The sequence below is a fragment of the Pteronotus mesoamericanus genome, unplaced genomic scaffold (genome assembly GCF_021234165.1).
Source record: "Pteronotus mesoamericanus isolate MK-2021 breed Mesoamerican mustached bat unplaced genomic scaffold, CSHL_Meso_final scaffold_85, whole genome shotgun sequence".
NCBI classification, from domain to species: Eukaryota; Metazoa; Chordata; class Mammalia; order Chiroptera; family Mormoopidae; genus Pteronotus; species Pteronotus mesoamericanus.
In genome coordinates this window covers 64,902,575-64,930,368 of record NW_026555329.1, presented here as the reverse complement: position 1 = coordinate 64,930,368, position 27,794 = coordinate 64,902,575, and the positions used below count along the sequence as shown (strand labels likewise).

Below are 27,794 nucleotides of genomic sequence, written 5' to 3'. Positions count from 1 at the left end.
AATATGAAACTTCTCTGTAGTTCCTTATTCAAAGGCCCTCATAGAGGAAAATTCTACAATGTTGGCCCCTTCTACCTAATCACCGGGCCACTTCAAAAATTGTAAGTTATTGATAGACAGCTGGAGTGTTTGAACTCTATCTTTAATTGATAAAAAGTCAAGCTCCATTGTGCAGTCACAAAATAGGGGGGAGGGGGAAAGCACTTTGCATGGCAATATAGGATTTCTTCACAAATATAAATGCTTCACTTAAAAAAAAAAGATTTTATTTATTTTTAGACAGAGGGGAAGGAGAAAGGGGGAGAGAAAAATCAATGTGTAGTTGCCTCTTGCAGGCCCCCTACTGGGGACCTCGCCTGCAACCCAGGCATGTGCCCTGACTGGGAATCGAACTGGCGACCCTGTGGTTTGCAGACCAGCACTCAGTCTACTGAGCCACACCAGCCAGGGCACAAACATAAATGACTCTTACAAAAACAAAATAGAGGACAATGTGAAACTGGTAAGACAACTAAGGGTATAATGAAGGGTCCCACCCCTCAGTGTACAGATGGCCAAGAAATGTGAAGCGATACCCAGGTTGTTGCAGCTGATGTTTGAGAATTGGAATCCGTGTCTCTCAAACTAAGAATTCAGAATTTCTTTTGCCACACTGCCTTCACGAAATGAGATGGCCAAGTGCTGGAGAAATCCTATAGAGGTAGCAACCAACAGCAAAGAGTACTGTTTAGTCAGGAGTCAAAGTGGTAGTTCTCTTGCCCTGGCCAGTGTGGCTCAGTTGGTTGGAGTGTTGTTCAGTAAACCGAAAGGTCACAAGTTCAATTCCCAGTCAGGGTACATGCCCGGGTTGCCGGTTCAGTCCCTGGTAGGGGTGTGTACGAGAGGCAATTGATTGATGTTTCTCTCACATGGAAGTTTCTCTCCCTTTTTCCCTAAAATCATTAAGTATGTCCTCAGGTGAGAATTAAAAAAGTGGTGGTTCTCTTGAGGCCAGGATAGTCCAACATAAGCATATTGGGCTAGCTTGTTCTCCTTTACCTCTCACACCTAATATACCTGCTGGTGATTCAAATCAAAAGGAGAGATGCTGAAGATTTTAGGTACTTGTATCACTAAACATTCCAAAGAGGCCCACACACCTGACCTCAAATATCTAAAAAGGCCCATGCACAAGATAACCTCTAGGAGCCCATCATCTTTTAACTGTGTGTATTATGATACTGCAGGAAGGCTGGAGGGGCCCTATGGATTTGAATTTAAAAGAAATGAGGACAAAGGGAGATCTAAAATCCTGAGCCTGAGCCCAGCACACTAGCCCCACTGTTCTTTTCTTGTGCCCACCTAGTAGAATTAATGGCTGGCATAGTCCTGTAAAGAAGATATATCTGTTGACTATGACTTAATAAAAATTAGCAGGTAGATGGGCATCATAGCCGATGAGAAGCCTGTAAGGGCCAGCCCAACAGGCAGAAACAGAAATACAATTAAATTAAGTCAGAAAACTCACTATAGAAAATGCAATTACTCAAAGATACAAATAAATGTTCAAAGAAAATTGGCCCCTGACAGGGTTAGTCAAGCTTCTAAATCCAGCTGGAAGCAGGCAGCTCAGGCTAATTCGCCAAGCAGGAGGACTGCAAAGCTGTAAGCTCTCTGCATCAGGATCCTGGCTACGTTCGCCTGAGCACCATGCATCCCAGGACACCAGTGGTGAGGAGCAATTTGGAGGCGGCTGGCCAATGATTCAGGGCTCCAGGAAATAAGATGTGGGCAGACACAGAATGGATCATGGATGTGGAAGGCTGAGCACTGGAAAAAGTGACAGACTGGTCTCTGACACAGCAGAGGAACATCAGACCAAGCAAGCCCACTTTCTCACCCCTCCTCATTCAAGAAGCAACCAGGAAGATGTCCTACCTCTCGTTGCAGCACCAGTTCCTTGGTGAAAAGTGTTGCTTCCTCACTGAACGGCTCTCCCTCCTGCACCAAGCCTGAGAGGTTTCGGGCTCCTCTGGGGCATTCAATGCCTGTGTCAGGAGAAAAGGAAAGTTAGTGAAGAAAAAGGGCCACTAGTTGTAGTGCCCAGCAAGGACGGTCCCTGGACACTTCTAATAAGGCAGGCACTAGATCAGAATGGCATCATATTTGAGATGCGGTAGAGGCAGTGGGAGAAGGGAGTTTAATTTGCTCCAGGTGGGAAAAACCAAGAGTGTCATGGCAGCAACGCAGGAGAGGAGCTCTCAGTCACAGTGTCTGGGACCTGTCAGGAGGACCCAGTGGGTTCCAAGTTAGGTGTAAAGGGAACACACACGCACATGCAGTTGTGGGATGAGTCCTCGCCTTGGACTCCTCGCTCCTTATAGTTCTAGTCTCACCATTTCAGCCATCACTTACATAAATGGCTCTCTTTCCTAGATTATACTGATAGCACCAGCGTCCTGCATCCTGAGAGCCATTCTAGCCTACTCCTACACGTTTTCTCTTTACTATCTGATTTTCCCATCGAATTCAAAGTGTTAAGTCAGTGTCATTTTCCTCTTCAAAGAAGCTTTCCCTTCTGTCCTCTGGCTGTATTTTAGACAACAGTACCACCAGTTTTTCATTCAAAACCAGAGACAGAAAAACAAAATACTAATTAAGTATCAGGTATTTGGAGTCAGACAGACCTGGATTGGCATCTTAACTCTATCACTTATTAGCTTTGTGACCTCGGCCAAGTTGCTGTATCATTCAAAGCCTCCAATGCCCTGTTTGTAAAACTTGTGTAATAACATATTTATTTCATATGATGGTTGTGTGAACTAGGGGAGATAATATTTAGCACAGCACCTGGCATATAGAAAGGTTCAATGCATTTTAGCTATGATTATTTGATCAGTATTATCATTATTACTCTTGGCAGTTACCCACGCTCAAAATCTCAAGGCACCTTTCACTCCACAATTAGCCTGTAAGATCCCTGAGGGCAGAATCCCATCCTTCATGCTTCTTTGTACCCAGAGACAGTATTTCATACAAAACAAGTGTTCACTATCCAACTTAAGACTGCCTTTTCTGCCCTGGCTGGGTTGTTCAGTTGGTTAGAGGAGCATCGTCCTGATATACCAAGGTTGTGGGTTTGATCCCTGTTCAGGGAACATGTAATAATCAACCAATGAATGCATAAGTAAGTGAACAACAAATTGATGTTTCTCTCTCTCTCTCATCAATAAATAAAGATTTTTTTTTAAAAAAAACACTGTCTTTTCTTTCTCTCTTTGATTCAATCATTCACTCTGCAAATATATTTACTGCTAACAGTGCTCTTCTGTGACAGGCCATCAAACAGGTCATGTTTTGATGTATAAATTAGACTTATTCGTATTTCCTCCCAAATCATACTGCAGTAAAAAGTTGAACTAGGCTAGAGACACAGAAAACGATCAAATTAGGGGGAGGACACATTTAGGGCCCATGTCTCTGATTCACTGCTGGTAGCTCCTGCTGCCATAAGGCAGAACTGTGAGGTGTTACTTCTTATTTACAAACAGCCTGAGGTGAAGGAACAAGAGATCTGGCAATGGGGAAACAAAGGAGCAGAGCATCTAGGCTACTGTAAACATCTGCTGGGGAGCCTTTGGGAGAAAAGGAGCCACTGCTGGCACAGAAGGTAAATCTCTTATGGATGAAGCCAGGTGTCTGTTCATGTTTCTGGCCACAGCACGGATTCAAGGTCATAAAGCTCAGAGGAAGAGGAATAGTTTATACCTTGAGTTTTCAGAAGCTCAAGAAAAGAGCTTTCTCTCTAAGCCTCAAGGCCCCACAAAAGGAATATATCAAATCAAATGGAATGCTAGACAGGGAACACATCATCAGGAGAGAAACTACAGCAGGGCAGCTGCTTGAGCTAATGGCCAGGGCCTTCTCCCACCCAAGCCGAGATGGGATAGCTGAAGCCCCCCGCCCCCCAAGTCTCATATAGGTAAGAAGGTCAACAGGGCTGCCTCATTCCCAGCATGGGGAGGTGAAACTTTTATTTGTCAGACAGCAATAAACTTATAGAGCCAAAGAGCCTGAGACTAACCTTGAAGGCAGAGATGGAGCTGGAGTAAAAAAGAATGAAAGATGGCCTATGGTTTTTACAATACCAACAGCCAAAAACACTTTTCACTTTATATCTGCAAACTAAGCAAGACAAGAATTGTCAGAGGGAAAAAAAAAAACAATTCTATTAAACTTTTGGGCCACATAACCTTAGTAAATAAAGCATCACTGCAGAAACAAGAAAAATGCTAAAGTAAGTGTTCACCTTGTTTCTACCCTTAGCAGCCATTTGGCTGGGGCTAACTGGGCTGCGCTGGTAGGGCTGGTATGAACAGGGGCCTAGTCTGGACAGGAGGCTAGAGCAACTCTCTGGGCGGCAGGGACTAGGGAAAAGAACTTTCTCTAAAAAGGCACAAAAGATAACTGAGTCTCACTGGATGAGTAGATGGATACATCCTATTCCTCTCCTCTGTCACTTTCTTGGTATCCTGAAATCTCAAGAGATCCTACCAGCTCTCTCTGAATCCTAGGAGACCACCAAGTGACTGAATCCAGACAACAAGATGGCTCAATGAACCCAGGGATTTAAACAAGTCAAGCTGAGATGTACTCAAAATGTCTTTCAGAAGAGAGTCCTCTGGGACGGTGGTGACCAAAGCTCAACCACTCCACTCAGCCGCGAAGGCAAAAGAGGGCCACCGTTAGGTGCTTCTCCGCTTTCCAACCCCACAGCTGAGCTCCAGCTGTTCAAAAGGAGAAAGCTGAAGTAGGCGGTGTTCCTGCCCTTTTTAAGTGGACAAAGTAAACACGTCCATGCATACGAATTCCAGTCAGGCAGTAGGTAGGTGAGAGAATGGGGCGAGGGGCGGGGAGGGGACATAAAAATTGCTTGAGAGCAAGAGTATTATGTCTGCTTTTATCATTTACTTCCTTTTCCTCTGGCCTGATTCTTTTCTTTGACTTGTCTTCTCTGAAGTCACACCTTCCCAATCATAACCCACTTCACTGTCCCATCTCAGCTCAGGGTCAAATGTGACTTAGCTGACACTACTTATTAGCACAGACAGACACATGTTGCATCTTAAAAACAGAGCCAGTGGAAGGAGGTATCAGAGTTAAACCCAGGCATAGGGCTATTAAGAACAAAGAGGGGAAACGAACAATTACTGAGTTACCCACGAGTATCTAAGAATTGACGTAAGTCCCCAGATCATAAAGCTAGTAAGTGGCCTATCTGAACCTTAGATTGTCAGATGCTAAAGCCATTGAGAAAAAGCAGTTTCAGAGTTGAACAACACTGTAACCAGGGGGTGTTATCACCCAAAACGGAGAATAGGTAGGAGAGCCTAGGACCCGGGGGCACTCGATTTCTTGTTGGGCAGGTGAGCGGAGTCAGGGGAGCCCAGGAACAGCTGGTGTTTAGACATGAAGCGAAGGGGGGCTTGGCGCCAGGGTGGTCATGGTGGCAGAGTTTCAGGCACTGTCAGACTAGAGCACTGAGGCAGGGCAATGCCTACATACAAGGGGAGACCCTAGGCAGAATACCAAAATGGGGACTCAGGAACGTGCAGTGGGCAGGGGGAGGCAGACTCCATTACTGGACTGGGAGTCAAAGTCAGAGCCAGGATAGCAGGAGGGGTTTGATGATACTGAACGCTTGAATGTCAGAGATCGATATGCCAAGCTAATTCTGCACATGAAGGATTGTGAAAAGAGTGTTTTTTCCAACTTTATGACCCATATACACATGTACATGTGGGTCTATACACTTTATACAGTATTAACAAAGTTTCTACAAAATAATGGTAAATCTTGACTATGTGTGCTGTGTTCTGGCTTTCTTCTTTTCTATTTCATTAAAGAAGGAAAAAAAAGATGGTTATGACAATGAATTAATTTAGGCCCTTCAGTGGGGCAAATCCCACAGCTTGAAAAACACTGGTATAGACTAAGGTATGAAGGAAAAAGGCTGGCAAAGATGGGCAGGCCCTGGTGGCCTTCTTGGAGAGTTCATAGGCTTTTCTGAGTGCTCATTTATCAGCTTCTGGACCTGCTTTTGTGTCCCAATGGATCAAAGGACAGGGAAGCAAATATGCTGTCCACTAACAAGAAACCAAACAAGTGTTAACATTCTAAAGCTGGAAAGACAGGTGTCACTGCTGAAAACCAGGTGAGGACACATGCTGTCAGCACGAGGAGTTCTACCATTCCCTCCCCTTCCCCAAGAGCTTGGCCAGGAGGTAAACCCCATCCACGCCGCGTCTTGACTCAAATGACTGCAGTACTGGGCGGGTGTCTCTGCTGTGCAGCTTTGTTACCAATATAATGAACCTTAAAAAAAGTTTAAAAAAACCCCAAAAAACCAAAAACCAGATGAGGGGAAAGTAAGCTGGGTTCTCAGAAAGGGAATCCGAGGCTGCAGTTGCTGAGCTGGACAGGCCAACATGCGGCAATGAAGAAATCTCCAAACGGTAAGTACGAAGTGAGATATCACTAGAGTTCCAGAAGCTCCTATGCCAGGTGAGGAAGTACCTGTGATCTGGCTAGTACTTCCAATATGAGCCATCTGTTCAGATAATGCACCGGCGTAGTGCTGCCGGCAGACAAGGGCATATTAACTGTGCTGTGCTTCAAATACCACAGGTCCAGGCCAGCCATCAAACTTCCCCTGAAACTTACAAGCCATTCAAAAAACAAAAGCATTCAAACTAATAATGATAATAATAATACCCTATACCTAAAAAAAAACTGCGCAAACATTCTTGAACATTTTCCTTCTCTATTATGGGACATGCCAAAATGAAGAGAGATGCCATGCCAATGGGGCCTTCTCAGCTGACTCCCACTAACGGCGGATACAGAAGAGCAAGCCAACATACCCCTCACCCCCTTGTTCCACATGGCCCCCTGGCTGCTTTAAAGCCCCACAGACGTATCTGCCTATAAGTAAGAATTCATTCTTTTTCACACCTTTTCTATGCTTTCTGGATGTGATGACTGAACAAAACATTTGCATTTAAAACAAAACTAAACGAAAAAGAGGACCTGCCTCACTCTGTATGGCTTAGGAAGAGAGATTTCAGCACATTGTGATTATAGTTTTTGTTCTGCCATCGACAAAGTATAAAACGTCTCTCCAGGCCTCATGGTCTCTGTCTATAAAATGAAGGAACTCCAAAGTTTTCCTGGACATAAAATCCTACAATTTTAGTTACGCCCTTTTAAGTCTCCTCGCCTAAGGCTTGCCTTGAGGAGTACAGGGTACCTCCCTTCAAATGTAAAATGCCGGGCTACAAAGCATTCTATTAAAAATAAATTATACCTTTAGAGACATTGACTAACTGGGTCAATTAACACAAATAATTTGGCCAGTCAGCTTTGGAAAAAGAGTACAAATTCTTGGTAGTGACACAATAATGGCCATATGAGAGATTCTAGTGATGGCTCTGTAAGAGTCATGTATCACTCTATTTTTACATTGTATGTTGAGTTTTATGATTATTAAGTCTCTGGGCTCTAAGTGCATTTGTTTTTTTCTTTATTGGAAGCTAAAGGGAAGTGTGGCAAATCTGCCTTAGCTAAAAGTGACAGCTTCCTAATGGTACTTAGTCCAGCAAACAAGAGACCAGCCATTAGGCGAAGAAAACAAAATTGTAGTGGAAACGATAAGCAATTGGAAGGACCTGTCAGTGGTGCGCTCACTACCACATCAGACATTACTGAGGAAAGGGCATCAACGGCACGCTGATGTCATATTCGCCTTCTTCTGCCTACTTAGGACACCTAAAAATGCCACCGTTCACTTTGCAGACCTTCCCTGACTCCACTTCACAACTACATTTCCAGTGCCTCCTCTGGGCTAGGCACTGTGTTGGAAATTGAAAACGCAACGATAAAAAAGAGTTTGTGCCCATGAATTACCATCATGGAAACATTACTTTCCTCTACCACTGTATAAGGTATGTTACTGGTAACTGAACTCACCGTTTGGCCTGTAGTTTGCAGAATGTAAAGAATAGCATGTGATGACTGGGTTATGTTAGGCACATGCACGTGTGTCTAGGCGACTGTTGGCTGAAAGTATCAGAGAAATCGTCATGGGGCTCCGCACACCACATCCCTTGTTAGGGTCAACCTCAGACATCCACGCTTTCTCACACACGATGGTGGCCTCTGCCCTCTCTCCTCACCACAGGCTGGGGATGGAGGTCAGGGCGGAGGGTGCAGAAGGACAGGGAGGCGGGGAGAGCTGCGGCTGCACCTGACTGAACGAGGGCCTGCGGTCAGGATGGCAGAGGGACAAAGCTCTGTCCAAACAGAAGTGGAAAGTACCAGGTGAGAAAAGTGCTTTTTCTAGAATTTGAACTGGGGTGGGTATAAAATGAGCCCATTGGGAGCTGGAGGGAGGGCACTACCTTGCACCAACATTCGAGCACCAACACTGGATACCTACAGAAGTCCCTGGAACAATCTCAGGCCCACAGTCATAGCCAGGATCTGCGAGATCTGACATAACTTTGGATCCTGTTGGTGTGGAATGGATATTCCCATAAACCTGCTCTCTCCCTCATTGCTACCATGAGCAAACCTATGTGAGAATAAAATAATCCAAATAAACTAAAACTAGGTTGCTGTTTAGGATGGGTACTGTATCATATTCAGTTTTTATTCTTTCTAGCATCCAACACACTGCCTAGCACATGGTGGTATTGTACAGCTTCAACAAATGTGGAATGAATGAGTATCAGTGAGAATGACTTGAAAAAGAAGTAAATACACAAGAAGGAAATGGCTAATAAACTGTCAGTGTTGTAGACCTAACGCAAATACCAGGAGAGGGGCCGACAGAACCCCTAACTCCATACATCACACTTTCCCATGGTTACATAGTACCTCAAGGAAGAAGAAAAGAAAACAAAAAAACAAAAAAACAGTGACATCCACTTACCCACGGCCTTTAAATTAGCACCATTGGGAAATGCAGGTTAAACACAGAGAGGGAATGGTCAACCCTGACCATCAGTGTCAGCAAGACCTGAGACTGGAGCGCTGCCAAGATGTTTAGTTCCCAATATTACAAAGGGGGAAACAACTTCCACTTCTGATGCTCTGTGTGGCTCTGGGAAGCGACGTGGCCACGTGGCAATGCGGACAACTGGAGCACATGCAAAGCGAGCGGTGGACAGAGACTCGGCGGGGCGGCAGGGGGGAGGCCTTGCCTCTCAAGGAAAGAGGAAAGGTGCTCAGCGAAGCGGTTACTGAGGCTGACACGGTGGCAACCTGCAAATATCTGAAAGGTGTTAAACACAAAAAGGAGGGAAATTGCTTAGCTTCAGAACAGGGGATGTAGTCATTAGGGGAAAGAAAATCTGGAAAAATACCAGAAAAAGTTAGCACGATAATGACTACTGGGTTATAAATCAGTTTCCCAATGAAAGTAAAAATGCTCTTATTTGATTCCAAAGATGAAAGGTGGCTAGTAAGCCTACCCTCTGCTTATGTGAAAGCAGCCCAGGCCAGGAAACTGACTTTATTTTCTATGTTTTGGGAAAGACTCCTTCACTGACAGTCAAATCTAAATACCTCCGCTTTCAACACTGCTCCCTGAAACTTCAACACAAGTTTTGTTGATTAGACCACAGAGGAGACAAAATGGCGGTTCTGATGGGATTTTCAAAAGAAAAACAGGCTTTATTAGCCACCCATGTGGCACATGCCTGGCTAGCAGACAAAAAAGAAGCTGAGTATAGAGCCAGGGGACAGACAGTTGGGAAAGGAGCAGGAGACTAGACTATCTCATCTAGTGAAGATGGGACATCTTCATCCCTAGTCTCTAAGACCCTAGGCCGGAATTCTATAAAATGTTAAGTTTCCCAGATGGGAGAGTATGGACACCCCTCCCTTCTTTCTATAAACACAGCAGAGCACAGAGGAACACCAAAATCAGCTTCCTGTCACACTGACTGCACCCTAGTACCTCTGCCTGAGTTCCCGCTGCTGCAGCTAGACAATTTATAATTCACAGACTCTCAGCAAAGATTTACCCCTAGATTCAATTAGTTCCATTTTTATACTTTCTCCTGCCATGCTTTCCCCTATTTAAAACAAAACCCAAAAAACCCAAAAAACCAGAATAAAACAATTAACCCCCCCCCCCCCCCCAAAGCCTCCACTACACAGAGTGATGCTGCATGCAGCCCAAGAAAAGAAGAACACATTTAACTATATCCAGGTCAATTTTAAAAATTCTTTGGTTTTAACAATATTTAGACAGATATTCCTTATCTAAGCATCAATCACAAAATCCAGAACTCAAACCATTAGTACAAAATGCAGAGGGAGACAGGTCATCTGCCTAATTTTAAGAATGTGATTATCACCTAAATATATATGCAAAAAGCCAAATTAGTTCCCATCGTGGGTTCCCCGAAATGTAACACATCTCACATACTGAAAGCTTGCTCTTAGTTCTGTCTCATAAGATTTAAAGCAGAAATAATTTGGAGGTCTCAAGTTGCAAATTCTGTCAATGAAATCAGTTACCGATTGAGAACCACAACCATCCCACTTTGAAGCAGATGGTCCTCCATTTTTATAATTCCAAAGTGGGCCAAAAAAGCAAGGCAAATGGTAAACCAGTTGGTTCCTAAGAGTTAGTTTTACATAGTATGAGGTCTCAATTTGTACTGAAAGGGTCAGAAATGAAACAAGAATTCTCCATTGTCTCAAATTCTTTATTCTCTCCCCTGTTCATGAAACCTGCTACTTTGTTACCTCAAGTGAGATAGCATCTTGTGGCCAATTTTGGAACATGTCACTGCTAAAGTTCTTTCAGTGATCAGAATAAAGTCAGAAAAAAAGAATGAATGGATCCTAATTAAAGGGATCAAACTCCTCATGTAATTGTAGTCAGGGAAGTCAGAACTGGTCAAGAGGTAAGACTGAAGCTGTTTTTAGTTCATAGTTCCAGTTGGTGCAGGTTGACTTTTATTAGGTTGTTCTGATTTGGTAACGTTTGATACATTTGCTGAAAGACCAGAAACTGAAGTTAATTGAGAATAGGGACAGTAAGACACAGTCTTCAAAATACAACACAGCTCCCTGTGAAGGAAGGAAAGGGGCAAAGGGGCGGTATCTGCAGAAAGGAGGTGCAGTCCTTGGCTTAAATGTGCCTTAGAATTTTCTGGTATGAGTCACTGATGGCATGACCTATAGGAGAGAGGTGATGTGCCAGGCCTCTTGTCTAGTTATTGTTAGCTTATTAATGGTAGTGCCCCGCTCTGCACTTATTTGAGGAAAGGGATATATGCCGGTTCTCTCTGTGTCCCCGGTATCTGGCACATACTAGATACTCAATAATTATTTGGTAAATGAATGACAGAAAGGAGAAAATCTCACAGAAAGAGATACAACAAATCTGTTCTAACAATGCCCTATTCCGAGTTTTGACTGCATACGAGGCAACACTTGGTGAGTTCATGAGAAATTCTAGTAACTCTTATTTCTGGACCAAGGTGAGTGTTAAATGTTAAATCACCAACCATTATCCAAGGAGACAAGGAAGAGATGGCTTAGAGGCCTTACTCTGTTTTTCTGGCTCTCAGTCTAGCTGGGCAGTGTGCAGAACTGGCTTTACCAACTTGATTTATCATTGGCTTTAAACACCAAAGAATCATTCCCAAAAGGGAGAGATGCATTTGTGCTGGTACAGAAGATAACAATCGGGCCAGCATCAGAATAACCTCTTATAATTCTCCGTGTTGCAGAGCGAGATCTGAAAACAGTGATTTTCAAAGGAAGAAGAAACTCTCACTGATTAACGAGGCCTTTTCCTTCCCTGGCATCCCAAGAGCAGGGCCATAAACTATCCAGCCAGGCGGTCTCTGGAGTGGGTTTGGGGTGGGGGTTGGAGACGGCAGGCTATGTGCTTCCCAATACATGTGTTCATTTTGGGAAACAGCAGCTGCAATAATATTCCCATCAACCAGGAGCAGAATGAAACAACTGGGCATGAGAAAGAACTGTGCCCTCCAAAAATGTTTTTTCTTCATTATCTGTATCAAAACAGCAACCTCATATCTTTACTACATAGAAAACAAGGTATTTGAGGTCAAAAGCTAGGGCAACCACGATCCTTCTAACGACAAGAAAGCGACATGGCTTAAGCTTTTACGTAACACCCTGGCACTATGGAGACAGAACCTAACAAGCACGAACCCCGAGTCTAAGCAACGAGGGGGAGTTGGTTTCTATGAGAACCTCAACTTTTGCTTTTTCTGACTTATTTTAAACATGTAACTTTATCTTTGAATCAAATAAAACTTAGGATTTATTTTTTTCCTCTTTCATTTTTGGCACTGAAGAATTCTAGCTATGGCCTTTTAATTCCAAGTTAATGGATAAAGAGAAAAATTTGAGTCTACTGTCCAGGCTGGTAGAGAATACTTACAGGGTGGGAAGAAGTCATAAAAAATACGCATTTGAGCCCTGGCCAGTTAGCTCAGTTGAGTAGAGCATTTTCCCAACATGCCAAGGTTGTGGGCTTGATCCCCGGTCAGGGCACATGGAAGAGGCAACCAATGAATGCATCGATAAGTGGAATAACAAATCAATGTTTCTCTCTTTCTCCTCCCCCACCCTTTCTCTCTTGATTTAAAAAAAAAAAAAATCAGTAAGTCAAATATAGAAAGGAAAGAAGGAAGGAAAGAAAGAGGAAAAAAAAGAGAGAAGGAAAGAATGAAAGAAAATACCTACTTGGATCTTGCAAGTACAAGTTTCCAGAAGGTATTCTGGCACACACCTGGCAGCCAAATGTAAAAGCTACTTACTTGCATAAATTTAGAGTAACTTCTTCTAAACCAAGCTGTGTTCTTATTTGAACAAAATGGTTCTGAGATGTATGGAGTGTATTTCCAGACTAATGGCCTTCTAGAGCATCCACTCACGAAAAATTGCTCTAAGCTTCTCCTCCTGAGGCAAGTGAAATATAATGTCTAGAGATGAGTATACTCAGAACTGGAGAAGAAACCAGCCAGACCAGGAATACTAAGACTCCAAAACCAAGGAATATAAATACAACACTGAGAGCTGAGGAACTCTTCAAGAGCCCTTTCCCTCACTAACTTTACTAATAATGAAATAAATACAGACAGACATACTTACATACAAGGCTGGGGGGACAAAAAAAAGGAATTCTGAAAAGCCAAGGTTCTTTAAGAGCACAGGCTGATCTTGGACATATAAATACATCCTATCCTGATGAGTTACTTGAATTCTTGGCTGTGGGTGAAGCATGGTATTTTTTGTTGTTACCACAATGTAAAGGGTAAACAGATAACTTCTGCAGGTTAAATCTAGCTTGCAGGCTGTTTTTGTACAACCCATGAGCAAAGAATGATTTTTATATTTTAGAAAGGTTAAGAAATCAAGAGACTTTTGTGACACGTGAAAACTGTGTGACAGTCAAATTTCAGTTTCCATAAATAAAGTTTTATTGTTGGAATACAGCCACGCTCTGTTGTCTATTTGTGACAGAGACTATATGGTCCACAAAGCCTAAAATATTTGCTGTCTGACCCTTCACAGAAGAAGTTTGCTGACTCTTGCTCTAAAGCATATTGTAGACCGGTTAAAAAAAAAATCCAGGCAAGGCAGAGTTCAACTCCTGAAAACCAGAACATCAGTACAGGTGACAGCATAAGAATATCATAAATAATAATAACAATACTAAAGAAAAGCTTAGGCAGTATGATCTAGAAGGTAAAAGGAGGAGGATGCATGGCTCAAGAGAAACTGTCTGCGGAAGCTGACCCTTACCACAGGCGTGTGCCCTCCACCTGCTGTGCCTGCGCCGTTTTACGGCTGCTCCCTCTCCTGTACTTGTGCTCCTTCCCCTGTGTTCCCACCGACTCAGATTTCCCCGTTCAAAACTTACACCCCATAAGCACAACAGACCTTTGTTACTATGATTTTGTACTCAGACTTTATCTTTCTATAAAACTGTACTTGGAAAAGGAAGCTCCTCACTGACAATTCCGATAATCTCTTTTCAGTGGGAGCCCTACTGGGTCTCTCTGTGGCATCCAATACTGTGCACCAAACCCTTAGTGAAACTCTCTCCTCCCTCTGCTTCTCTTCAGCGGTGTCCCACCTCTCTGGGCTGCTGGCCTTGTCTTCTGTTGCTGCCCTCAGTTTTGTTCTGGGCCTTTTTTGTTTTTTTTTTGACTCTACGCTGTCTCTTGAAAGGCCCCCCCATTTTCCTATCCTCTATCACTGTGATCAGGCAGAATCCACAGACATGCAATCTTTGACTGTCCTCTAAGCTCCAGACCCAAGTCTCAGATGTGTGACAGACATCTCCCCTTGCCTGTCCTGCCAATACCTCAACACGTCCACAACCAAACTCATCTTCCTAAGTCACCTCCTCTTTTCCCCCTGCCCCCTACTCTGGTTTCAGCACTTTCCACGCATCCTCCCAATCTGAAAAACTCACTTATCTTTGATTTGTCGCTACTTTATCCAACTAACCCAATGACTGTTACATCTTATCAATTCCATTAATTTCACCCCCACGGTTGTTGGTATAGTCCATTGACTCCTCTCAATTTTCAATATAACTCAGCTGGTTCAGGCTCCTGTCACTCTTAGCTGAGAATCTCATGATCTGCCTGCTGCCCTCCATGTCCCGGTATACTGATTCTTCCCACACACAGCTACCGAATTAATTATTCTCAAGCAAAATATTCTGCTTAAAATCCTCAGCGCCTTCCCATAGTTTACCATTAAAATCAGAACTCCACAATCTGACATCTAGGCCTTCTAAGATTTGGTCCAGTTCCTTGGGACCATACAAAACATTCATTATCTACTTGACAGCCTTTCAAATACTTCAAGACAGTACAACATCTATTTCCTCTCATCCTCATGTTGTATTTCTCCAGGCTAAACATCCCCAGGTCCTCACAAGACACGGATTTTGTCTGCTACCGTTCTGTTTTTCCACTTTCAGCCTACAAAATATGAAGGAATCTTCACATTGGAAATACCTTTCTAGTTGATTCAATTAAAAAGGTCTGATGGGGTGGTGGGATCCGTCCCTTCTCACAGCTTGGAGAGCCACCTTTGGAGGTTTAGGCAGAAAGATGTGATGCCTGTGTTGGGTTAATGGGGGAGGGGTGTGGAGACAGTGCACACCAGTGCCCCCTCCGTGTGACCAGGCCGAGTGAGACTTTCACTCCAGGCAGGACGCTGCAGTAAGAGAGAGCTCCGTTAGTGCAGCCGGAATCCCCGGCTGCGGGGAAAGGAAAGCCCTCAAGGGACTGTGTGGGAGAGGCAGAGCCCGCAGGCCGCTGGCCTCCAAGGCCCGCATTCCAGCCCACTCTCATTGTTTGTCTCTCAGCGGCAGCCCCAGGCACTGTGGAGACCCTGGTGATGTTGTGACAAGCAGTCTCTTCATTTCCTCCTCTCATTCACGGGGCTTTCAGGGATAAAAAAGGTACAGAAAATCCAAAACACTGCCAAGAATTCAGGAAAAGAGTGTTCCACTGAAGTGATTATTTTCCCTGTTTCGGAGACTGGAGGGAGAGAAAAGGGTATCTGCATACTTTACTTTCCCCGGACCATTTCAGTCCTCACTGCGGTCAGTGGGACAGTGAAAGCACGGCTTGCACTTAATTGCGGCCTTTTCGGTCCTGCCACACTGTGCCAACAGCAGGGCACCCGAGCATCAGGATGTGAACTGTGACACTGGATACAAAGCTTCAGTGGGGAAGTGGGAGAAAAGGAAGAACAGCAAGGGAGAAAAAAAGGTGCCCGACGGACAGGCTTCCTGATTTCTTCGCAGCCAAATCGGATATTAGCCTGTCTCATCGGGCTGTGCCTGCCTTCAAGGGCGGACAGCTGCTCTAGTGCACCTCGTGCACAACTGAAGGACAACACGAGGCCCAAGTTGCTGGATAAGAAGCTTGCAAAAAACCATGATTTCTTTCTTCTTCTTTTTTAAATCCTCACCCAAGAATATGTTTATTGGTGAGAGAGAGACAGACAGACAGACACACAGATATGGGAGAGAGAAACTCCCAATCGATTGCCTCCTGTACGTGACGCGACTGGGATCGAACCCCCTATCTAGGTATGTGCCCTGACCAGTGATCGAATCCACAGCCTTTTGGTGAATGGGATGACACTCCAAGTAACTGAGCCATCCGGCCAGGACGAAAATCATGATTTCTAATAAGGGTGTGACAGGGGAGGAAGTAGTGAGGGAGTGCGTAGGGAGGGTGGGAGTAGAAACTTCCTGAATACAGCTGGTGGTCAAGCAGGTGCCTGATTCCTGGTGCTTGTGACAACCAGGGGCCGCACGTGCCTGCGTGCAGGTACACTTGTGTGTGCTCACTAGCTCAAAGAAAGAGAGTGAGAAGAGGAGAAGGAGGCTGAGGAAACCACAGCCTCTGAGCCTGAACCTGCTTGTCCACGCCTACGGTAGGAGACAGCAGCTGTCCTGAAGACCCACGTGAGAAACTGACATTTGTGGGAAGAATGGTACCAGGGCGGTACCTGCCTGCCGATGGGCACATACTCAGCGTCAGTGCCTGAGGTGGCAGAGACAGGACAAGAATGGGTAGATCCCTTGGCATTGCAAACTTGAGAACAAAGTCTCATTTCAGGGAAAAGGGAGATAGGAGCCACCCCTTCTTCTGCCTCACACCTTTCACTCTCCCAAAGCCCTAGGCTGTCCGCGGGTTCCCTGGCCCCGCCCTGAAAAAGTCGAGGATGAATCGTTTGTGCCTCCTCACGGACTTCTGTCCCTGGCGCACTCTCTATCATACCCTAGCCCGACTCCCCACCAGGAAGGTCTTGTCCAGCATCTTGTCCAATGGCAGAAGGAAACACCATCAGCTAAAATGTTTGAGACCGTGAGTACTGGCTCCTCAGGGGTGCAAAAGTGGCAAAGACTCAATCCCTTACGCCCCAGCCCACACAAGCACAAGCAGTGCTTCTCCTGAAAGTGCGTCCCCTCCACATCTTCCTGTTAGGCCCAGGCTTGGGTATATGAGACTTGTGACAAAGCACCTTAATTAAAATAAAAATGCTGGGGTGCACGTCCTTGCAGGGAATTCTGGGGACTCCGGAAAGCTGCATACTTTGTCACTGCCTGTATTCCGGAAAGCTGCATACTTTGTCATTGCCTATTTTATGTACCTGTAATTTTGTTTACATGTCCTCTAAAATTATGAAACAAAACAAAACAAACAGTCATGAGTGGTTTTTTTTTTTTCCCCTGTGCCCTCCCTCCACAGTCTATCAAGTGCCTGGATGCCCTCCGGCCCAAATGGATCCCTCAGGGTCTGAGGCAATTAGATTTCCTGGCACTCGGAACTCTTAAACTATACAACTGCAGACCCAGGGTAGGGGAAAGGAAAAAGGCCTTTGCCCTGTCAGAGAGTCGTCCTGGGGAGACACCGACTCCTGAGTGGCAAAGATGACAGCTGTCAGCAAGGGGGTGGGGAAGTGACAAGGCAAAATTTCACAGCATAACAGCCTAGAGAAAAACAAAAACAAGTGAAGTGTTTTATATGGAGGCTGTCCCCCCTAAAGTCATTAAACTGGAAAATCCTATATTCCGTAATCCACTCATCCTTGGCAGACAGCTGTTCACGCTGGAGTCAGGAGAAAAGGTGAATGCTTTGGAAGGGGAAGGAGGGATTTCTCCTAGCTAGCCTGGAACCCTGGAACCTCAAAAAGGTCAGTCACATAGAGTCAGTATTTTGGGATGCCACAAAAAGTGGGCTTGCTTCCCTGCTAGAAAACTGATTTGCTCCATACACAGTGAATAAGAGAATAATCAAACTGCAGCTTCAACAGGAGCCTGGCCAACTCCATGGAAGGAAACCTGCATGATCACTCCCAGTCTCAGGGCAAATAGGACTGAAGGAGCATGAGGGGAGCTTGAAGCATCAAGTGTAGTCCAAACGACTGAAGTCACCTTGTGCGGACTGAGAGAGCTGGCATTTATAATCTGTGGGGCCCCAGCATTCTTATTTCCCTGTTACCAATGTTCTGGTTGAGACACTGTAATGTATTAATCTTTGTAGATGAGTGAGTGGTTGAAAATACTGCAGGGTTTGGCTGCCATTCGCTTCCCTGGCGTCTCAAAATAACTCCACACAAATCATTTTTGCTAAACACTCATCGGGCAGCTCTCTTCCCTGCCAGAACACACACATCTTATGTAAGTGAAGGAGCCACCAAACTTGCTGGAAGAGGGCGTTCCCAGAGTGTGGTAAAGTTCGTTGCTCCTGAGGCTCTGCAGAACAGGGTTTTAAAACCATCTCTGTCCCCTGTCAAAGAGCAAGCCCACAACACAACCTGGCCTGAGCTCCCTCTTAGCAGGAGGCCCCCCGGGAGATTCAGGCAGTCAGATCAGGGCAAGCCATCCAGTTCAGGGCTGCCTTAGTAACATGTGCAACCTGAACATTTAGGTACAACCTAAGCAACACTGCGCATGCATAGCAACCTTCAAACACAGCGGGTATCTGACTTTCCAAACTAATCGTCCACCACTGCCCCTCTTGCAGTAGACTTGCAGGCCATTTTAAACTATTGACCTTTTAAATAACGATACTTTTTCAAGGCCCTCTCTTTCCTTGCTGGGTTATGTGCTTTTTCCTTTCTTCATGTATCTGGCACTTTTTTGGAGAAAAGGACTATAGCTTTCTAAGGTGTGTAAAAAAGTTGTTCGGTGACCATCCCAAATAGAAAAGAAACGGAGAGCGCTAGTTGGTGAGGCTCAAGTGGATTGCATGCCAGCTGAGAACCAAAGGTCACCAGTCAGATTCCCAGTCAGGGCACATGCCTGGTTTGTGGGCTGGGTCTCCAGTTGGGGGTGTGCAAGAAGCAACCACACATCGATGTTTTTCTCCCTCCCTTCCCCTCACTCTAAAAATAAATAAATAAAATCTTTTAAAAAAAGAAAAGAAACTGAGCAACAGGTAAAAGTGCCATCTAAACAACTCAGAGCTGAATTCCAGCAACATAATCTATCAGCAAAGGGTGGCTTGGAGTTGGGGAAAAGCTTAGTAAAGACTGCTGAAGAAATGAATGAATCTGAGCACTTGAAGTCACTGCTTGTGGTCCTGTGAAAATGATCAAGTGATGACAATCCACACTTGGGCCTTAATCAGGTTATTTATTAACAACTGAACTGAAGGCATTAAAGACCTATTTATATAGTATCTCTAAGATGGGAGAACAAACACAGAAAGATTAAAAAAGAATCCACAAAGAATCAGGGGTTAAAGGTAACAAAATAACATTGAAAAGGGACAATACTCAGTGCTTAGCAGAAGACGAGGAGGAGGGTAACATGGTTTAATTCAAATTAAAAACACGAGCATTTGTATAGTTCCATGACATTCAGGATCTAAAGGGAAACTTAAGAAAAATCACACTGCTGAGGTAACATCGTTGCTTAATGTGTTTTTTCTTCTCTAGCTCATTGAGAGCAACTGAAGGAAGGAAGTAAGAAGGGAAGGAAGGAAAAGAAAGAAAATCATACTGACTAGCTTTCCTAGGTTTCTGGCCTTAAGAAAGGGAATGATAGAGAACATATCTACTGTACCACTTAAGCATTCACAGAACCACATTTTACAGCTGCAAACAACCTTAAAAATCAATGAGCTCAAACTCCCTATTTTTACAGAGCGGGGAACAGGAAACCACTTAAGTTAAATGACCTACACAAGGTCATACGCCAACTTGGTAACAAAGTACAGATTATAAGCCATATCTTTGGACAGACAGTTGTTCTTTCTATTGTATCATATCAGTTCAGGGGAATGCATTTCATCTTACTTAGGAGGCCTAGAGCCCTGGTTTAACCTATGGCAGTCTGTTACTGGATGTCCTTTCCCACATAGACAGATAATTCAATAGGCTATGCTGAACTCTTTAAAAACATATTAGGAAAGAGTTGATATATTCAGAGCTAGGTTTATATATAATTAAAAGTTTCCTGAAGTGTATCAAGAGATAAGACAAACAGATCACTAGGAAATTTGTGGAATAACAGTTACTATAACTGAGTGCTGCTTCTGTTGTATTAGGCACTGGAATAAGTACTTTTTAAAATCACGCTATATTCAATAGTTAGTGCATCCTTAATTTACAGGTGAGAAAACTAAGGCAAAGATAGGCTGAATAACTTGTCTTAGATCAGAGTGTTTACAAATGGCAGATCCAGCCCTGGCAGGCATGGCTTGGTTGGGTATCTTCCCACAGGGTGAAAAGTCGCCAGTTCAATGGCTGGTCAGGGCACATGCCTGTGTTGCAAGCCTGGTCCTCAGCTGGGGTGTGAGAGGCAACTGATAGATGTTTCTCTCACACATCAATGCTTCTCTCCCTCTCATTCTCCCTACCTCTCCTAAAATAAAGAAATAAAAATCTTAAAAAAAAAAAAAATCCAGAATTTGAGCCTATTCCTGTGAATTGAAAACCCGTATCTGGAATGAATACACTAAAGTGTCTCCCCACCAAAAGGGATATATCACAGAATTCCCAAAGCTGGAGTAATGAAGAGATCCTTGAGGTATTTGTCCACCCCTCTCCTTACATATACGAGGGAGGAGAGCAAGGATGAGACAACGAGTGTCTTGTCTCTGAAGTCATTCACTTTTCCTACATTCCACACTGCTGCACAGGCTTGCAAATTCTACCTAGGCTTGTGGTAGATGAAATACAAGATCAGCATTCCCTCTCTCCTCCCCTGGTTTAAGGCATTCACAATGACTGACTAGAGAAATCAATGGTCCACAGTGATGCTCTTGCTCAGGATGCAATGGTGGAGTAAGTAAATCAGCAGACCACCAACCCACCCCACTCACTATTTGCTGGGTTTCTACTATGTCAGAACTCCATACCAAGAAAAAGTTACAAGGATCAGGCCATGATAGAGGCTGCTGAGGATGTTGCATGAACACTGAGGGAGTAGAGGGGGATTCCTAGAGTCAACCTCACTCTCAGTCTTAAAGTATGAATAACTGGCCAGAGAAACATGCATCAAGCAGAGCTGTGGGGGTAGTTTACTGATGCTCCCAATGTTTAGAATGAGACAGTACTGTGGCATTCAAGAGGGAGAGCAGACGCAAAGTATACACATGTGCCCTGGCAGGGCACTGGAGTTCCTTCCGAGAACCACAGCCCAGGTCAGGGAGAGCACAATACTAAGTCTTATTATACTCACTTCTAAGTCAGAAAAGGAACTGGCTTAGGAAAACACAACTGCTTTCTTTCTCCCAGCAATTCATATTTTCACAGTATCAAAGAAAGTAATAATATTCAAACTCTGTGTGTATGACTACTATCTAAACACAGCTTTTTATGTTATTAGTCAGATTTATTTTTAATTAGAATCAGGATCTACTTGGGAACCATTATCATAATTTTCTTTCCTTTGTCAATATCTAATCATCAAACCTGACAAGAAATTCAAAGGGAGCTGGAAGAGTAAAAAAGTTGATGCTTTTATAATTCATCTGCACTTTACAAAACTCTTTAACTTTGTAGGATGTATACCATGCATATGTATATAATATACATATACCAGGCAACAGGGAATGCATGTCTCTGTTACTGAGACAACTTCCAAACCAAGAGCACAGAGGGTTAAAGGCAGACAGTGATATTTGATGGGCAGAAGGTCACAATTTCTTGGCAGAAGAAAAAAAGCACTCGTCTCAATGAAAGATCAGAATTGAAATGCTTAAAATATTCTTAAAAAAAAAATTGTTCTGACATCCAAAGAGGACTAATCAAATTGGCCTCCTCCCTCAGTCCCTGAAAAGGAGAGAGAGGAAACGGTGAAGTATTAAGTGCCAGTTCCATCCTTAATTAAGCTGCGTGACCTTGTCCAAGGGACAACTTTCCTGAGTCTCGGTTTTTCACTTGTTACACGGTGATAACAGGAGCCCTCCTTAGTTCAAGCACTGCGGCAAGCATCCGGGGCTGAAGTGTGCGAAAACACTCTGAAAGCTATGCATTATTAAACACGTTAATACTTTTAGAGCAGTGATTTTCAACCTTTTTCATCTCATGGCACACATAAACTAAGTATTAAAATTCTGTGGCACATAAAAAAAATATGTGGCTAATCTGACAAAAAATAGGCATAATTTTATTTATTTACACCAGATGGCTATCGTGTTGGCTGTTGTCTTTTTTTTAATTTGACGATCTAAGGGAAAAGAGAACAGTGCCCCTGACTAAATAGTCAGGTTCTGTGTGTTTTAGAAACTGTTGCGGCACATGAGTTAAAAACTGCTGTTTTAGAGAATAAACATCCTGTAAGTTTTTTTAGTATATTTAACTATGGTCTAAACCACTGCCTGAAAATAGCCTCACTGGTAACAAGAGATACCTGTTAGACCTCTTGGAAATTTTTTAAAAAAAATTTGTATTTTTAAATCCACAGCTGAGGATATATTTATTGATTTTAGAGAGAGAAGAAGGTGCGGAGAGAATGATGTGAGAGTGAGACTTCGATCAGGAGCCTCCCGTATGTGTCCCAGTTGGGAATGAACCTGCAACCTAGGCATGTGCCCTGATTGGGGATCGAACCCCCAACCTTTTAGTGTATGGGATGACACTCCAACCAACGAAGCCACCTGGCCAGGAAATATTTTTAGGAACTTTTTGTTACCTGGCGAATGCAGAGTAACTAAACTTAAGATAAAAAGACACTACAAGAAAAACTTAATATGGATAAATATAATTCCAGAATACTTTTGAGTCTAATGAGAAAGGCAGGAAGAAGGATTAGCCAGGAGGGGTAGGAAGAAAGGGCCTGCATCTCCCCAGGACGTGGTTCTGACTGAAGTTTGTGAAGCATGAACAGACAGCAGCTGGGAATTCAGGAAGGAAGTAAATCAAGCTGCTGTTATTCATGCTCCCGGAAAGCTACGGCATGGATGGCAACAAGTGACAGTTACATGAAAGGAGAAATTGCATTCCTTACTGATTTTTTCCATTGTCATTTCAGCAATTTCTTTTCCCACCACTGCCATCCCTGCTGCCACTAACTTGTAAATGAGGCACCAGGGTAGCATGGGAGTTCTCTCTCTGGATGCCACTGTGAATAAACACTGATCCTACTGAAAAGGAGACTGCTGACTCCTAAACCAGGATAATGACTTTTCATCAGTGTTCCCTCAGTTTCTACCTTCTGCCTTCTCCAATTCCGCTGCCAACTAACATCTCTCACTCTGGGACCGTGCAGTGCCCCCCACCCCATCACCACCACTGGGAGCATCTGGAAAGCTGTAGGAGTGGTTTACTGATGTTCCCAATGTTTCTGGCGGTAGAGGGTGCCATGGCATTCAGGAGCGGGAGCTAAGACAAGGAGGAATGTTCCACCCAAAATGCCACTGTTGAATGCTCCCTGCTGAGAAGCAAGCAATTCGGTTTCCCTCCCAGGACTCCACCACCCGTGATCTACACCTCAGCCAAAGCAAACACCTCACTCCACCCCATAGGCTTTGCATTTCGGTTTCAAACCTAGTCGCCCCAATCTCCTTGTTCAGGTCAGGACAGAAGGATTTCGGCCTAGGGCTGTTGAACTACTTAGAGAAAAATAGATCAAACAGGATACAATCATCGGAATAAGTTATAAAGTAATTGTTGATTTGACTTGAGGTTTTAAGAAGAAAAACGTGCTCCACTCTCAAGTTTTCTGTACAGTCTCCAAGAGATCACAGTGTCATCTGAACTGGTGCTTAAAGTACCTTTGGCTCTGAGCTGGAGCAAGTAGTTCAAAAAGGTGAGTAAGTAAAGAACATGTTATGCCAGAGTGTAAGTTGTAGAGCTGAAAATCATGGGATGAACCCCTGCTTTACTAACAAATACAGTCAGTGACTGAAATAGAAAAAATTCTCCATTTCTTTGTGCCTCTGTTTCCTTAGCTGTAAAATAAGAAGGTGGATAGTTTTTTAACACTTGCTCCAGGAAGGAAGCTGCCTGCAGGACCGGGAGGAAGAATGAACACCCTGGGCTTGGTCATCATGACCCACACCATGACCTAACCATCCAGGACTGATACATGCTCGCCAGTACAGAGCTAAGGAGAAAAGCTCGCATATTAAAAATAATAAATAAACAAGCATAGGAAAGTGGGGAATCTGTAAAGCTAGATAAACCATACTGGACCCACACACTGTTTGCCAATGGGCTTCTTTACATTTAATAAAGATTACTCTTGCCATTTGGAGAAATCTCCTCTGCAGTTTTATGGATGGATGCTACTTTTTGCCAAAGAGATCTGAGATTACAGGGGTGGAAATGCAACAATTCTTTGCACATGTCAAGAGAAATATACACATATGTACAAAGAGGCTGGTTTTGTTCAGCTTCAACTAAGATCATGTATTCTTTAGCAAATGCCTCTCTGTTTGATTTGCAGTTTGCTTACACAGCCCTATTTGGGTATCAAGGCTTAATTTATTTGACTATATTCAGTCCCTTTCCCGATCTTCCTTCCAGCACAGCAATTCCAAGTAGTGGGAGAATCTATCATACTCCTTTATGCAAAGAGTACTTCAGCTTTACATTAGAACTCTCTGGAATTACCTTCTCTTTTTAATAATGAAGAGAAAAAGCATAAATTACGTGCATCAGTGTAGTTATGCTACCTTTACACTCTTAATAATTTCTAAGAGCTATGCAAAATGGTCTTAATATGCTCACAAGATTAGATCACTGCAACTCGCAGGTTTATACGTTGCAATTGTCAGGACCATGGGCTCTTAAAGTTGATAGTAAGATGTCCTTCTGTCTCCAAAGGGCGTAACAGTTGTTGCAGAAGGTGTTCCTGTTTGTTGATTTAACCTAGCTTGGTAAGATATATACCAGCTTTCTTGCAGGCAGGTCTCAAAGGCCTGGAAAGGGAGAGGACACTGGCATTTGCATTGATTTATTTTGGTTGAGAATGGACACACAGGAAATGGTAGAGAAACGTGTTCCAACCCAGGCAATCTTTCTGCTTTCATAAGCCCATAAAGATACTAAAAATGAAGCATCAGAACAAACAGAAGCTGATGATGCCAACAGAAGAAAATGAGGCTGATTAGACAATTTCACATGGCAAAAGTGGAATTTAAATTTTGGTTGTTTTGGTTTTAAGTTTTGCTTTCTTTCCCCCTTTCTTGAAAACAAGTGCTTTTGCACGTGTTTGGTACAGTGGCAAACACTCAAAGAATTTAATTTTATTTGTTTTGCTATCATCCTAAGGTTTCTCCTATTCTCATGTTTCAGCTTTCTTTGCAAGCAGCTCAAAATGAAGATGCCTAACCATGTAGCTCCATTTGTTTTTTTAAAAAAGGAAGGAAAAAACATTTATAAGTAGACACCACCTGTAGTTGCTGGATAATAAAAATTACCATTGACTGACTAAAACAAGATCATTAGGTAATATGATAAAACTTCATGCTCCTGACCCATGGACATGAACAATGGTGAGGGGACTGCCTCAGGGAGTGGGGGAGTGCTGGGTGGAGGGCAGCAAAGGGAGGAAAATCAGGACAACTGTAATAGCATAGTCAAAAATATATAATTAAAAAAAATTTAAATAAAAAAAGCAAAAAACGAACAAAAAAACCAACCCCTCCAAACTCCATGCTCCTTAATTATGCAAGGAGTAATTTAATTTTGCAGAGCAGATACACACATATACATATGTATATATTATCTACAAATTCAATAACTGTCTGAAAAACTATTCCATAACTAAGCTATGACTGTTAAAAAAAACCCCAGAAGATCCACCTGTGTGCAGGTTGACATGGTCTGAAAGAATAGGGATGAATTTAATGAATGTCCTCCTGCCAGGAAGAGGAAGGCTGACGTTTTATGGTTTGGGGCACCTCTGCCAGGAACCTACTAATGCTTCCCAAGTCCTCCTGGGAAGAAAAGGACACACTTGCCATTAGAAAATCTCCCAAGACCTGATTTCTGTTGGGAGTCCCATAAACTTCATCCCAGGATGTTCCAGCATAGCTGGCAGGCTAGCATCGAGTCTCAGAAGTTGAGCTCTCATTGCATTTTCCCTGTAACACTGCAGTATCTGATGTAATCCCTTAAAGGCTCTCAGAGTTTGGCCCTAATCTCCCTCCTAAAATATAACTTAGAGAAGATCTGAATATAGATGGCAACCTGGTCCATTTTCTGCACAGATCAACACAGAAGGTTCATGGTGAATACAGATTTAATGTCTTTCTTCTCAGCAACTGATGCCCCTGGAGCTGTGAAATATAGCTGAATGGAGTAAGTCATATAACCAAGCTGATCTCATTTCATTATTTATTCATCTTTAACCTCAGCTGGGACTCGAAAAACCAAAACAAAACCAAAATCCCGAAACACTATTATGCTACTCAGCAGAACTTCTACAACCCATCTCTTTTCCAGATAACTGTAATAAAACATTTTCTTTCTTCTTAATCAGGAGCAGTATCCTGCCAAAGGGAATTTGAAAATACGTAGGGACCATTGCTGGTGGTTGCAATGGCTGGAAGGAAGGGGACAAGAAGGATGCTCCTAATGCTAATATGGGCACATTCTTCTGTTGGTTGATGTTTGTCAAGTACTAAGGATGAAATGCAAATCTACATGCACGACATGACTGCCAACACACCTTTCTTGGTCTCCATATCACAGGTTATTGTGGTTATTCATTAGAATGCCTTCATTCAGCAAATATTTAACAAGCACCTCCTGTGTGCCAAGCAGAGCTGTACACGTTGGAGATACTATATCATAGAGGGGTAGAGAGACACTTGTATGGAAAGCCATTGATAGAATGCCATCCAGTGATGAATACATATATAGACAGCTACATGTGTAGGAATGTGTATACCAAAAAAAGATTGCAATGTAGTCTGCCAGGGAAAAACTCTCTATGACCATGAGGATCTGGCTAGTATGCTGCAGAGTCCCAAGGGCCACTGCCAGCTGATGTCTACATACTGTTTATAACATTTCCTCACAGAAGAAAGACAGAGCATGTGGCAATGCCTGGGGAAGCTCTGGAGGGAATCACCCCCACCTTCTCCTGAACTCGTGGGCTGCTGGTATTACAAATCACCACCATTCTAAGATGGTGTTAAATTAGCCAATTTAACAACAACAACAACAAAAAGCCCCACACAAATGTAGCTTCCAATGGCATATTCATTTTTATTAATTGGTTAATTTAACTCTGCCATAGAACTGTAACAAGAGCAGCGATCAGTGAACATGCCAACATGATGCATGCTCTCTCTGTATCTGCATACTCCACTCCCATCTCTGGTCATATCTCCCGTGTGTGTGGAGAATCCAGCTGGCCAAGAAGTCCCTGGTTCTAGCCCGCTCCCCCCCCAGAGGCCTTCTGAATGCTGACCGAGGGTGTGCTCTTCCGCACCACTCCCCGTCTGTGCATTCTTGCGCGGGCCCGGGGGAAGGCAGGGGAGGTAACTGCTGCTGCGGGAGCAGACGCGGTTCCACAGGGAAGGAGCAGGTACTTCGGATACATAAGAATGGATGAAAATGAGGTAAGACAGTCAATCTAAGATGACGTGTTATTTTTATCCAGCGGCTTTACACAGAGGGTTAAACCTCTCTGGGGACTCTGGACCCCAGTCTTCATCAGACTCAGTTTTGAACACGTCTGCCAACGCTGACACCCAGAGGTAAAGGGCTCAGGGTTAGTCCTAGTTCTGCCTCTCGGGGCCACATGCATGGTTATG

General features: G+C 43.6%; 1 protein-coding gene across 1 annotated transcript in view; it reads right to left on the bottom strand.

Annotated features, from left to right (window-relative positions):
* The window catches only part of SND1 (staphylococcal nuclease and tudor domain containing 1), a 412,206-nt gene that overhangs the window by 97,379 nt on the left and 287,033 nt on the right, over nucleotides 1–27,794 (bottom strand). The window contains exon 16 of the mRNA XM_054564546.1: nucleotides 1,918–2,027. Coding sequence (XP_054420521.1) covers nucleotides 1,918–2,027 — 110 coding nt within the window. The remainder of the gene's footprint in view (nucleotides 1–1,917; nucleotides 2,028–27,794) is intronic.